At 41.5% G+C, this 14,854-nt stretch overlaps 1 protein-coding gene across 4 annotated transcripts in view; it reads right to left on the bottom strand.

Moving 5' to 3' along the window:
- The window catches only part of ROR2 (ROR family WNT receptor 2), a 237,504-nt gene that overhangs the window by 27,614 nt on the left and 195,036 nt on the right, over nt 1-14,854 (bottom strand). For all 4 annotated transcript variants that reach the window (XR_015131942.1, XM_086315664.1, XM_086315665.1 and 1 more), the window contains 2 exons: nt 9,420-9,707; nt 8,603-8,633 (listed from right to left, as the gene is read on the bottom strand). Coding sequence is in view for 1 of the 4 variants with exons in the window: in XM_086315663.1 (XP_086171789.1) it covers nt 8,603-8,633; nt 9,420-9,707 (319 nt within the window). In the remaining 3 variants the exon portion in view is untranslated. The remainder of the gene's footprint in view (nt 1-8,602; nt 8,634-9,419; nt 9,708-14,854) is intronic.

Genomic DNA, 14,854 nt, shown 5'->3' with positions numbered 1-14,854 from the left:
TATCTAAAAAAGTAACTGCCAAAATCAAACCACCAAGCAATTCTGATAAAAATACAAACTGGTAAAATTCAGATGGAAGAATAAAATTAACAGTCAAGATAATTTAGAAGAATTGGTGTAGTAATAGTGAAAGTAACTCATCGTGTCTGACTCTTTGCGACCCCATGTCACATGTCCATGGAATTCTCCAGGCCAGAATACTGGAGTGGGTAGCCATTCCCTTCTCCAGGGGAATCTTCCCAACCCAGGGATCGAACCCAGGTCTCCGGCATTGCAGGTGGATTCTTTACCAGCTGAGCCGAGGTAGCTAGATTAGCCAGCTCAGGCTGCCATAACAAAATAGCACAGACTGGGACGCTTAAACAACACACACTGCTTTCTCACAGTTCTAGACACTGAGAAGTTCAACATCAAAGTGTCACCCTATTTAGTTCCCAGCTTTCAGACGGCTCCCTTCTAGCTGTGTCCCCACATGGCAGAGAAAAGAGACAGAGATCTCTAATGTTTCTTCCTCTTCCTATAAGGACACAAGTCCTACTAGGTCAGAGCCTCACCCTTATGATCTCATTTAACCTTAATAACATCCTTTAAGATGCTGTCTCCAATACAGTCACATGAAGGGGGATTAAGGCTTCAATATCTGAATTTGGTGGAGGGGAGCACAATTTAATCCACAGCAATAAGTGAGAATATTTCTCTACATATGGAATAAAGATATAATGTTAGAATATTGTGGTATTTATTCCAGGCACAAAAGCTACTAGAACAGAATCTAGAAGCAGATCTACACGTATTGAAATTTCACCAATGACAGAAGTGATATTAAATTTAATGATTACAGATGGGGCTATTCATTATATGGTGCCAAGGCAGTAGACCATTGAGATAGGAAAACATTACGGTAGAACCCTGGCTTACACCAGCTTAAAAATCAATTCTAGATGAAGTAGGAACTATGTAAAAATTATAACTTTAAACTCTTACAAAGCAATAAGGAAAAGCAAATATCCCAATGAAAATGGACAAAATACAGTTGATTCTGGTTGTCTATGATGGTTATTTTCTATATAGTCACCACAAACACTGAACTAGTAAATGCTGAGCCATTGTCCCTAAGGCAAATACAGAGATAGTTTTCCACAAGTCTCATCATAACATTTTCATCAACCAATCAATACATAACCTTGTTTTATGAGTGTTTCTGTTTAAAGACATCTTATTTAATGTGGTTAATGATTCATCAATAATGAGCTCTCAGCCAACAGCACTTAACTCATGCCTAAATGAAGCTTATCTAACATATTTCCTCCATAAGGCACATCACAGCCTTCTGGTGCTTAGGAACACAAGAAAGCACTTCATGCTGTATTGGGGCCACTCTAAACAGCAAAATCACCAATAAAAAGCACAAAATGTAAACAGACTCAAAAAAGGACGTGTGTGCACAGTAGGACAGTTGAAACAAGATGGCAGGCCTCAGCTGCGAATGCAAGCATGGGGCAACTCAAATTTTTCACTGCTCTGTACATATCCATGAGTGACCATGAAAACATCCTGATTATTACTTTAGGGGTTATGAAGAAATTTTACTGAGTAAGAAAATTTTCAAGTATTGAATCCATAAATAAGAATAGACTGTATTTACATTGGCAATCCAATGACTATTAAACCAATACAAATATGTTCAACTTCAATATTTACTGGTGAAATCTAATGTAAGACTACTATAAATTACCACTGACACCCAAGACATTGGCACAGTTTTGAGTTCTGATAATACCATGTGCTGGGAAACATGAGGAAATAAGAAAATAAGAGCTTATGCTTTGCCAGTGGGTCTATGAAATTCTTTATTACTTTTGAAGACAATCTTGCCATACATTGGAGAAGGAAATGGCAACCCACTTCAGTATGCTTGCCTGGAGAATCCTATGAAATTCTTTATTACTTTTGAAGACAATCTTGCCATACATTGGAGAAGGAAATGGCAACCCACTTCAGTATGCTTGCCTGGAGAATCCTATGGACCAAGGAGCCTGGCAGGCTACAGTTCATGGGATCGCAAGAGTCGGACACAACTTAGCGACTAGAGAACAATAGTTAAGTATAAAGAAAATCTTCACCAATTACCAACTGTAAAATACATCGCAAATTCACTGATAATCATACAACAAAAATCAGAAGACAACAAAAAACAAAAGCTTATATACCTGGAGGGGAAAAAGATATAGCCAAAATGATATTCAGAGGAAACTTCATTGTTCTAAATGCACTTGTTTGAAAATTTAAAATGACTAATAAAGAAATTACTTTTTCAAGAAGTCAGAATGACACAAAGATCACTGGAACCACTACATACACATAAAAATGGCTCAATTTATTATAGAAAGAACAACCAGATCAAATGCTGGCAAACATTGCAGCAACCAGAATTCTCCTACCTAGTGGTGGGAGTACAAAGTGGTACAACTACCTTAGGGAAAGGTCTGGTATTTGTTACAAAGCTCAGCATATACATATCTGATAAGTCAGCACTTTGAACTCTGGAAATTTATCTAAAAGAAATGAAAATATTCATCAACATGAAAAGATGCAATCTTCCCAAGTGTCCATCAACAGGAAAGTGGATAAATCAAATGAAATAGTCAAACAAGGGAATGCCATTCAGCAATAAAAAGCAGCTGTCTACCAAAACATGTACTGCATAGACGATTTTGAGAATATTATGTCAAGTGAAGGAAATCACTTGACATTTAACTCAGATGACCATTATATCTACTACTGGGGGCAGGAATCCCTTAGAAGAAACGGAGTAGCCATCATAGTCAACAAAAGAGTCCGAAATGAAGTACTTGGATGCAATCTCAAAAATGACAGAATGATCTCTGTTCATTTCCAAGGCAAACCATTCAATATCACAGTAATCCAAGTCTATGCCCCGACCAGTAACGCTGAAGAAGCTGAAGTTGAATGATTCTATGAAGACCTACAAGACCTTTTAGACTAACACCCAAAAAAGATGTCTTTTTCATTATAGGAGACTGGAATACAAAAGTAGGAAGTCAAGAAATACCTAGAATAACAGGCAAATTTGGCCTTGGAGTACAGAATGAAGCAGGGCAAAGGCTAATAGAGTTTTTCCAAGAGAACTCACTGGTCATAGTAAACACCCTCTTCCAACAACACAAGAGAAGACTCTACACATGGACATCATCAGATGGTCAACACCAAAATCAGATTGATTATATTCTTTGCAGCCAAAGATGGAGAAACTCTATACAGTCAGCAAAAACAAGACCGGAAGATGACTGTGGCTCAGACCATGAACTCCTTATTGCCAAATTCAGACTGAAACTGAAGAAAGTGGGGAAAACCACTGGACCATTCAGGTATGACCTAAATCAAATCCCTTATGATTATACAGTGGAAGTAAGAAATAGATTTAAGGAACTAGATCTGATAAACAGAGTGTCTGATGAACTATGGATGGAGGTTCATGACATTGTACAGGAGATAGGAAGCAAGACCATCCCCATGGAAAAGAAATGCAAAAAAGCAAAATGGCTGTCTGAGGAGGCCTTACAAATAGCTGTGAAAAGAAGAGAAGCAAAAAGCAAAGGAGAAAAGGAAAGATATAACCATTTCAATGCAGAGTTCCAAAGAATAGCAAGGGGAGATAAGAAAAGCCTTCCTCAGCTATCAATGCAAAGAAATAGAGGAAAACAACAGAATGGGAAAGACTAGAGATCTCTTCAAGAAAATTAGAGATACCAAGGGAACATTTCATGCCAAGATGGGCTCAATAAAGGACAGAAATGGTATGGACCTAACAGAAGCAGAAGATATTAAGAAGAGGTGGCAAGAATACACAGAAGAACTACACAAAAACGATCTTCATGACCCAGATAATCACAATAGTGTGGTCACACACCTAGAGCCAGACATCCTGGAATGTGAAGTCAAGTGGGCCCTAGGGAGCATCACTATGAACAAAGCTAGTGGAGGTGATGGAATTTCAGTTGAGCTATTTCAAATCCTGAAAGATGATGCTGTGAAAGTGCTGCACTGAATATGTCAGCAAATTTGGAAAACTCAGCAGTGGCCACAGGACTGGAAAAGATCAGTTTTCATTCCAATCCCAAAGAAAGGCAATGCCAAGAATGCTCAAACTACCGCACAATTGCACTCATCTCACACGCTAGTGAAGTAATGCTCTAAATTCTCCAAGCCAGGCTTCAGCAATACGTGAACCATGAACTTCCAGATGTTCAACCTGGTTTTAGAAAAGGCAGAGGAACCAGAGATCAAATTGCTAACATTCACTGGATTGTCAAAAAAGAAAGAGAGTTCCAGAAAAACATCTATTTCTGCTTTACTGACTATGTCAAAGCCTTTGACTGTGTGGATCCCAATAAACTGTGGAAAATTCTGAAAGAGATGGGCATACCAGACCACCTGACCTGCCTCCTGAGAAATCTGTATGCAGGTCAAGAAGCAACAGTTAGAACTGGACATGGAACAACAGATTGGTTCCAAATAGGAAAAGGAGTACATCAAGGCTGTATATCGTCACCCTGCTTATTTAACTTCTATGCAGAGTACATCATGAGAAACACTGGACTGGAAGAAGCACAAGCTGGAATCAAGATTGCTGGGAGAAATATCAATAACCTCAGATATACAGATGACACCACCTTTATGGCAGAAAGTGAAGAAGAACTAAAGAGCCTCTTGATAAAAGTGAAAGAGGAGAGTGAAAAAGTTGGCTTAAAGCTCAACATTCAGAAAAATAAGATCATGGCATCTGGTCCCCATCCCTTCATGGCAAATAGATGGGGAAACAGTGGATGACTTTATTTTTTGGGGCTCCAAAATCACTGCAGATGGTGATTTCAGCCATGAAATTAAAAGACACTTACTCCTTGGAAGGAAAGTTATGACTAACCTAGAGAGCATATTAAAAAGCAGAGATATTACTTTGCCAACAAAGGTCCATCTAGTCAAGGCTATGGTTTTTCCAGTAGTCATATATGGATGTGAGAGTTGGACTATAAAGAAAGCTGAGTGCTGAAGAATTGATGCTTTTGAACTGTGGTGTTGGAGGAGACTTTTGAGAGTCCCTTGGACTGCAAGGAGATCCTACCAGTCCATCCTAAAGGAGATCTGTCCTGGGTGTTCATTGGAAGGATTGATGTTGAAGCTGAAACTCCACTTTGGCCACCTGATGTGAAAAGCTGACTCATTTGAAAAGACCCTGATGTTGGGAAAGATTGAGGGCAGGAGGAGAAGCGGATGACAGAGGATGAGATGGCTGGATGGTATCACTGACTCGATGGACATGGGTTTGGGTGGACTCCAGGAGTTGGTGATGGACAGGGAGGCCTGGCATGCTGTGGTTCATGGGGTCACAAAGAGTTGGACACAACTGAGCAACTGCACTGAACTGAAGGAAACCAGGTTCAAGTGTCTACGTGCTACAGGATTTCATTTCTATGCAGTTCTAAAACATGTAAACTTAGCTCATGGTAGAAAAAAAGTCAGGACAATTATTGCCTGGGGTGGGGGAGTAGTGATTAAGAAGTTGGATCATGGAACTTTCTAGAATAATAGGAATGTTCTGTGCCTGGATAAGGGTTTATAGTGTAGAGGTTTTCACATTTTTGGAGCTTATTAATAGAATACATAAGATCTGTGCATTTCATTGTATGCAAGTTTAACTCAAAAAGAAGAGATGAGAATAGTAAGTACACAGATGTTGAACTCTTGTTAATGATTCCCATAATATTGCTAAGTGATATCATAATCCATAATGGTATGTAAAATATTTCAGGATAAGTGTACAAATATCTGCAACTTATTGAAATGAATAAAAAATTAGATGACTGATGAATAGAAATGTATGTAAAAATAGCCAACAGAGTAAAATGTAAATGGCAGCATCTCATTGGCAGGTATATGGATTGCATGTCCACCGTAAAATTCTTTCTACTTTTTCATGTGGTTGAATTTTTCATAATAAAATGTCATGGAAAAGAATATCTTAAAACACAAAGAAAGTGGTCCTTGATAGAACAATTTGATTTAGGTATTAATTTTCAACCAAATTTATCTAAAAATTCATTGCAATTCTAATCAAAATAACATCAGAATTCTTCAAGGAAATTAGTGTGTTCTTTAACAAGACAACATAAACACCCATACAATTACTGGCAATTATTAATAAATGACAGAAGAATATTAACTGCTACACAATCAAGAAATAAGACATTAATTTTTGTCATTGATTTCTATGATTTTTATTTTTTCAATGTTTTAATTACGTCTTTTTTATTGAAATATACTTAATTTACAATTTGTGTAATTTCAAGTGTACAACAAAGCCATTCACTTACACATATATATGTTTTTTCAGATTCTTTTCCCTTATAGGTTATTACAAAATATTGAATAGAGTTCCCTGTGCTATTCAGCAGGGCCTTGTTTACCTATTTTATATATAGTAGTGTATATCTGTTAATCTGAAACTCCTAATTTATCTCTCCCCTCTCTACCCCATTATCCACTTTGATAATCATAAGTCTATTATTTGTGTAAATAAGGTTTGTAAATAAGTTCATTTGTATCATCTTTTTAAGTTTCACGTATAAGTGATATCGTTTGGTATTTGTCTTTGTCAGAATTACTTCACTTAATATGATAATCTCTAGGTTCATCCATGTTGCTGCAAATGACATTGTTTCATTTATTTTTACAGCTGAGTAATCCCATTGTATATACACCACACATCTTCCTATCCACTCATCTGTCAGTGGGCATCTAGGCTTCTTCCATGTCTTGCTATTGCAAATAGTGCTGCTATGAACATAGGGGTGCAGGTGTCTTTTTCAAATTATGGTTTTCTCTGAATATACACCCAGGAGTGGGACTGCAGAATGATATAGTAACTGTTCTTAGTTGTTTAAGGAACCTCCATACTGTTCTCCATAGTGGCTGTACCAATTTACCTTCCCACCAGCAGTGTAGGAGGATTCCTCTTCCTCTACATCCTCTCCAGCAAGAAATAAGACACAATTATTAAAAATAATTAAGAAACAAACAATGTGAGGATCACGGGCAAAGACTATGAAGAACCAGCTGACAAAGAAGCACCATAAGCTAGGAAATGTCTATCACGGCCTCACTGGTGACAGAAAGGGAGAACAAAGCAGTCAGTATCAGTTTTCCTCCTTCCGAGCAGCAGAAATGAATGGATGTGAGAATCATCTTGGAAGATAAGAGAAATGGGTCCACACTGTGGCAGGGATGTGACCTCTGTGCCCTCCCCCACCCACCCGCCACTGGCAGGTTTTCTCTTATGAGAGGTGCATCCTGTGTCCCTGCCTGTCCTACTCCCCAGAATCTCCCCTAGAGAAACTGTCCACCAGCCTAACAAAGCGGCCACTGTGCAGGTGGGAAACAACAGGAATTCCCACAGACAGAGAGCAGGAGAAAGACCATCAGGGAAATGTAAAACACACTGACACTGTTAATTAAACATGTCAAGTTCAATATTAATTTATGTGAAAAAGTGAACAAAAGTGAGACGGTGCATTTCCCTACCTCAGCGCAACGGCCAGTGTTTATGAGGCTGCAGGGGGACACAGATAAGCAGACACTGCTTGGCTGATCAACACAGTGTCTGTGCCACTGCTCAGAACTTTGGGAGATGAAGCAATGGCCTGTCCAGGAAATGAGGAATCCACAGCCACTGCTAACCTCAAACACAGGGGCTGAAAAGAGTGATTCTCATGGACCTGTGATGTCCGGAGGAGAAAAGAGGCTGCATCAGCAAAAGAGAGGCCTGAGTTCACAGCCAGAACTTGCCCACAGCTAGGTGAAGACCAGTGAGCCAGGTTCTGAGCCTCAGTCTCCTCATCTCTGAAATGGGTCTGAGAACCCCCGACCCCCACCCCATGGTGGAGGCTCCATGAGCACACATTTCATAGACCGTAGCTGGTGGTGTGGTTATGGGTGGTGCTGAGATTTCAGGGTAACTACCTCCCTGTTTGGGCTTCCCAGGTGGCACTTGTGGTAAAGAACCCACTTGTCAATGCAGGAGATGTAAGAGACATGGGTTTGATCCCTGGGTTGGGAAGATCCCCTGGAGGAGGGCATGGAGGGCACTCCAGTATTCTTGCCTGGAGAATCCCATGGACAGAGGAGCCTGGCAGGCTATAGTCCATGGGGTTGCAAAGAGTTGGACATGACTGAAGTGACTTAGCATGCACGCATCCACTTCCCTGTTTCAAATGTTCTTGGGACATTAGGGTCTTGGCAGCCCCGGCAGAATGGTCTGTACACTTACTCTGCCTCCTGTTGTCCTGTAAGGTCATAATCTCTGAAAACAACTATCAGTGTTTTTATGGCTTTTTCCCTAACACTCAACATGGAAAATACAACTGTTTTCAGCCCAAAGCAAGCACATTGCCATCCCTGTGTGAAGTCTAGCCAACCTCTAGCAAATTCAGCAAAGACATATGTTTGCCCAATTTATAACCTGGATTCTTACATAACGGAAGCCCACAAAGAATGAGAAAATGGTTTGAGGAAAGCAGATACTTACTGAAAGTTATGATTTGGGCTGTGTGTTGGACCTAAAATTAAAAAAAAAAGACAAGTTATTAATACTTCATGATTTGGAATAAATTTTTTTTCCAATCTGGCCCGTGGTAAAGGCAACCGCAGCCCAGGGTGCTCATTTGTGGTGAGCCATCTTCAGCCTCCAGCTCTGCCCCTGCCCAAGATTATATGCCAGGGATGGCAAAACCCACTGAGGATGGAAGGGGTGCTCTCTGTTGATGCAGAAACATCGAGAGATATTTTGGGAATTTTTGCTGTCTTTTCTTTCTTCTCATCCAACCTTGATTCACAAGATCTGTCTTACTCACTGGTGACAAAATGGCTGGGGCATGGTAGGGACCTCCTCATAACTCGGATGAAAGGGATACATCTCTGTCTGCCAGTTGATTGCTTTGTGCCACCTGTGATAAGTACAAGAGTACAGAATCGTGCTCACCTTCTGTTCCCCACCCATCCTCTGCGCTGGGTCGGGTTTCCGTGGGTGGGTGGGTGCCTGTCTGGATCGCCTGGGCCTCCCCCGTGGGGGTGACCTCCTGACACACAACATGTCTGGCATTATTTTCTGCACTCCAGGTTTATAGACCCCTCCATCTGCGTCTATTTTCTTTTATTACTAGTAAATGGGTAACAGGTTAAGCTGGGGACCTCATGCACAATGGGAAAGGCCTCGGGGAAGGGTTTTATTGATTTCCTCTCTGTTGCTTGTGTGTGTTCAGTTTCAAACTGCAAATTAATCTGTGCTCAGTGGCTGGGGACCTTCCTATCTGCTAAGCAATGTGCCCGGGGCCGTGCCCACTCACCGAGTCGCACAAACAGGACGCCGGTGGCAGTGATGGTCTTCACCCCGTTGGTGGCCACGCACTGGTAGTAGCCGGTGTCCGTCGTGTCCAGGTCCTGGATCCGCAGCCGGGAACCGTATTCCGTCTTGCGGATGATGACGCGCCGCGGCTCCTGCACCACCGGGGCGTCGTTCTTCAGCCACCGCACACTGGGTGGCGGGTTTCCGGCCACCTTGCAGTGCAGAATCGCTGTCTGGCCTTGGACTATGGTGATATTGTTAACTGGCTCCAGAAAATTCAGAAAGTACCCTGCAAAGGAGAAGAATCAGAGAAGAGCAAATGTCGGTGAGAACAGGGAGAAAGGGCTCCCTGGGGCGCCTTCTACGAACTGCTTGGGGGAGGTTCTGACTGTCACATACAAACCTTCCACTCTCCTTATTGGCTTAATGCGGGTAATTATATTCTAGAATGTTGCCTCCACCACTGAAGGAGCAAATAGGGAATGGGCTGCTCCTGAAGAAAGACGGGTGAGGCTCCTGATTGCCTCGGCTCACAGCATTCTCACCAACTGATCAATAAAGAACCTTGTTTTAGTGTGCTTCAGTTTAAAGACACTTTATTTAATAAGTACTGTTGATTCATTAACACTGAGCTCACAACCAACAGCCCTATAACTTGGTCTGAAAGACGCTTATCTAACACACACGCGTTCACCCTAAGGCACACTTGTGTTTACGGCACCAGACGGGACTTCAGCACCATTACTGGGAGCATTTTAAATAGCCAATCACCAACAAAAAGCACAAAAATGCAAATACATGGCACTAAACAGACCATGGAAAGGACATTTGTTTACAGTATGAGCTGGGGCATTAGACAGAGTGTTGTTTTGTACAAGCTCATCAGGGAACATGTGAATCAGCAAATCAAAATTTTGACTGCTGTAGGCATGTCTATGAATGCTCTGAGAATTGATTTGGGGGTTACAAACACATTTTAGGTTATAAGTAAACTTGAAAATACAGAATCTGCAAACAATGAGGATCACATTCTCTCTGCAAACACTAAATCTAATCTAACCTCACTAATTCATTAAGCAAATTCATGCTCAGAAAGTCCAGCCTCTTTCCTACCACACCATCAAGCACAAGCCACAATAAGGAAATGAGAAGAAGACAGTGTGTGACAAAACAGAGACATCCTCACAAACAAGCTAATCGTTGGTCTGAACAGAACAAAAACAACAAGGCTGAGTGTTGCGGAAGGCTCTGTCCCACTGCACCAGGGCAGAACCAGGAAGAAACCATCCCAGATTCGAATTCAAGAGGGAAAACAGGGCCTAAAGGTACCCGAAATACAGAGCAAGTAGGGCTGGAAATGCTGCCCTGGAATGTGGGGCCCCATTCAATCACAGTCAGGAGCTCTCAGCTAGTGACACAAACCATGGGGAACAAGAGGAAGTGAAACAGACAGCAGTTGGGAGGGATTTGTGCGTGTGTCTGTGTGTGTGTGTGTGCATGTGTGTGTGTGTGCACGTGCTGCTGGTCAGGGGCTGGAGGGATACTCTCTGTTAAGATAAACATGCACACTAAAATTCCATAACACCAAAAAAACCCACTAAGGCTAGAGAGACAAGACAATCAATCATCAGGAGATGAGATCACTGCAGACAAACTAAGACAACAGAGCAATCTGAAAAAGACTATAAAGGATAGTACTGTTCTAAATCTTGTGTCTTGATTTCTGGTTGGTCTCTTTTTCGTTTTATTTAATGAAGTAGAAGATGGAAAGATGGCACATATCTGTATTACTGATTTAACTGGATGAAAAACTATAGGATTTCTAGTGGACCCCGGGGATAAGTTTCACAGGCTGGGTGAAGGAGATAGGAAGAAGCTGAAGAGGCAGGAGGCTGTGAATTTCAAGATGAAGATAGTTTCCCTTCACAAGGGAGAATGGGTAGATATCTGTGTAGAGAGGTGTCACTAACTAGGGCTGATTACTATTTGTGATTATTATTAACAACATTATTAGGTTCAACTTTATTTTCTGCTAGCCAACCCCCTTTTTAATGCAGTGAATTAAGTTGTACAAGAGAATTCTTATTGATGACACAAAGCCAGAAGGTAACTGAAATGTTAATGACAAAACTCTGGAAAGAGGCTAAATCAAGCAGGTAACATTCTGGATGTCATGGTTGTCCACTAACCACACAGCCTCAACCTGGGGAGACCTGCGTTCCTGCTGAGGCTCCTGCACTAGATCTTGCATTTTTGAAACCAAAATGAGATCTAATCTGACAGTCCGAAGCAGTTGCTATGGTATAATCTGGGCTGCCCAGATTATAGCAAACACGTCGTTTCACTGTATTCTGGCCAGAACCCAAGAAGTTACAAGTTGTTTAAGATTCAAATGCTTCATTAAGGTTTCATAACACTAAAAAGCACAGTAGGGCATGTAAAATAGTCATCAAATCATAACTTAAAATAGCAAATGACATATTAGATTAAAGTCACCATGATCTCTTCTGTCTGGTACAAGTTTAATTATACTTCTCATCTCTACACTGATGACAGTTTTTCCAAAGGCCTTTGACACTCCATGACTTCCTGGGAGACACAGACACAGGAGTGTAAGGATCTGTGTCTCCAAGCTGACTAGCAAAAATCTAAAAGGAGCAGGCCTAGGGTTCTGAGGGCTAAGACTGAGTCATCTATTTGGAGGACTGGCTTAAAAGCAGTTCTGCCACCACCTTCCTCTATTTTTAGGGTATTTGCATACATCAACTTGGGACATCTCCATTGATCATCTAAATATCTTGAAAGACATAGGAGGATCTTCTTCAACGTGGAAAAAAAAATATGAATCAAGAAAGAGAAGAAAGGGAGAGAACCTCTCAGAGGAGAAAGTTAAGGAGAGGGTTCCTTTTGTACAACTTATAGAAGGAAACCTGGGGAGAGCTCGAGACTGTCCAGTTACTCTATACACAGACTCTCATGGTCTACTTCTTTTCAAGAATATCTTGTTTTTTCACATTGAAGGAGTACAAAAACCTGAAATCCTTCTCCGCTCCAGTGAACAGCTTCTCCTACACCCCTGATTGATAACTGATGGTGGTTTTAGACCTAGTCTTTACTCCAGGAAGGCTCCTTTTCTGAGAAATGCAGAACAGGGAAGATGACCTCCTTTTGGTTTGCCTTTCATGTGGGCACAGAGCATGTGATGTTAACCCTCACCCACCCACCGGGTGGGGCACTGTGAAACCATCTACAGTAAGTCCCCTACATTGGAACCTCCAAGTTTCAAACTTTCAAAGATTTGAACGTGCATTCGCATGTCTAATCATGTAAGTTGGTTCACGTATCTGGCATACACTGTCACATGCGTGCACGCTGTACATGTGGTTACACTTTTGTGTACTTTAGTGTAGAACTGTACAGAGTACAGTAGCATGGTATCTTTATTTCAAGCCCAGGATGTCTGGAAGCAAGTGCAAAAACAGTGGTGATGTAGCTGGTACTACTGTACTTTTCCAGGTACTATACTGAAAGATTGAAAATGTCTTCTTAATTTTTTGTGCTTATTTGTTTTTATGTATTATTTATATAGAAAATATTATAAACCTATTACAGTACAGTATTATACAGTATTATATAGCCGATTGTATTGGTTGGGTACCTAGGCTAACTTTTTTGGACTCATGAATGAATTGGACTTATGGGCATGCTCTAGGAACAGAACTCATCTGTATGTAGGGGACTTACTGTACACGAGTCAGATGGCTTAACCAGGGATGGTGCCAGTATTTCCCTTTTTGATGCTTAATCAACTCTAGCTAACAAGGACTGGAGAAATCCATTTGTACTGGAATCAAGCACCTTACACAGTGGATTTAATCTTTAAAGCACTCTTGATTATTTCTGTTTACCAATTTATAATTGATAAATTATATCAATTTATCTTGATTATATCTGTTTATGAAATATCCATAATAGGTAAATCCAAAGACAGAAAACAGATTAGTAGTTGCCAGGGGCTGGGGAAGGGGAATTTAAGAAGTAACTCTAAATGAGTGTAGGGTCTCCCTTTGGGAGTGATGAAAATGTCTGGAACTAGAAAGTAATGATGGCTGCATAACATTAAAAATGTAATCCTTAGGTCAGGAAATGTCTCCTGAGGAGGGGTGGGCATGGGAGACCAGGTGAACAAACCAGGTAAAAGCAGGTAGAGGGGAGGTGGAGATGCCAGGCAAAGGGGAAGAGGGCCACACTCCTGGAAGCATTCTTTCAAAAGTACTAGCCATCACCCTCAGCTTTGCTCAGACCTAGGGTAAGACTTCCTCTGATTTTCTCCCACCCTGAGGTGCCCAATTTATATGCATTCTCTTCACTCTTGACCAGATGAACACTCACTCCTAAAGTCACAGCTTCCTCAATTTACAGAAAATGAAGGGGACGCTAGTGAAGTGATCTAATCCACATGTGGAGTTCTTGACAACTCTCCATTCTATACCATCTAAACCCATGGGGTTCAACAATGACTTCACATTGGGGTCACGTGGAAGCTGATAAAAATATCCACCTGCACATCATGCCACTAAGGGCCTGGGAATTTGTCTAAAGCTCTAAGTGTGCAGCCTAGACCCAGAATCCTGCTTTGAAGGGCTGAGGAAAGAGAAAAACAAAACCCATCCAAGAATGAACTTAAAGCTGATCAGAAACAACACTGAAAGCATTGCTGGAAGGGACACTGGGACTAGAAAGAAAGCTCCTAAGTGACCAGCACCTACATCTGGGGAGTTCCAAGTACAACAGCATTTAAAAGGCCTGTCCAGCTGGGAATGGACAAAAGGGAGGATCTCCACAGATATCATCCATGTCCCAACCCAGGCCTGAAATCAGCCTCCTTTATGCTCTATGAGAAACTCAGAGACCAAAAGCATGGGTGGATAACACGGCAACTTCATACATTCACAGCTCCCTCCCTAGGCAGGTGAATAATATTGAGCCCTCAGGAAGAAATCAGAAAGACAAATAATGAAGAAAATCTAATTTATACCCATTGTATCAAGGCTTCTGGTTCTTGATTCTGGTGCAAGGTTCTCTCCCTACCTATACTGTCCCTTACTTTGAAGGGGCGTGTCCCTTGCTTTTCCTAAAACACATCCATCCCACTGATCCCTCATTGTGCAGTCAGCCAAGAACCTCTTGTCCTCGGATCTTTTCTATTTCTCATGGGTCAATTCTGTGCCAGAAAGTTACCTCTGCTGCTGCTAAGCTGCTAAGTCACTTCAGTCGTGTCTGATTCTGTGCGACCCCATAGACGGCAGCCCACCAGGCTCCACCGTCCCCGGGATTCTCCAGGCAAGAACACTGGAGTGGGTTGCCATATCCTTCTCCAATGCATGAAAGTGAAAAGTGAAAGTTAACTCCAGTCCTCTTGCCTGGAAAATCCCC

Source organism: Bos grunniens, chromosome 8, assembly GCF_055505025.1.
Source record: "Bos grunniens cultivar Pamir isolate PY7600 chromosome 8, Bosgru_T2T1.0, whole genome shotgun sequence".
Lineage (NCBI taxonomy): Eukaryota > Metazoa > Chordata > Mammalia > Artiodactyla > Bovidae > Bos > Bos grunniens.
Note: the sequence above shows the minus strand (reverse complement) of the source record. Positions and strands in the feature narration are given on the sequence as shown.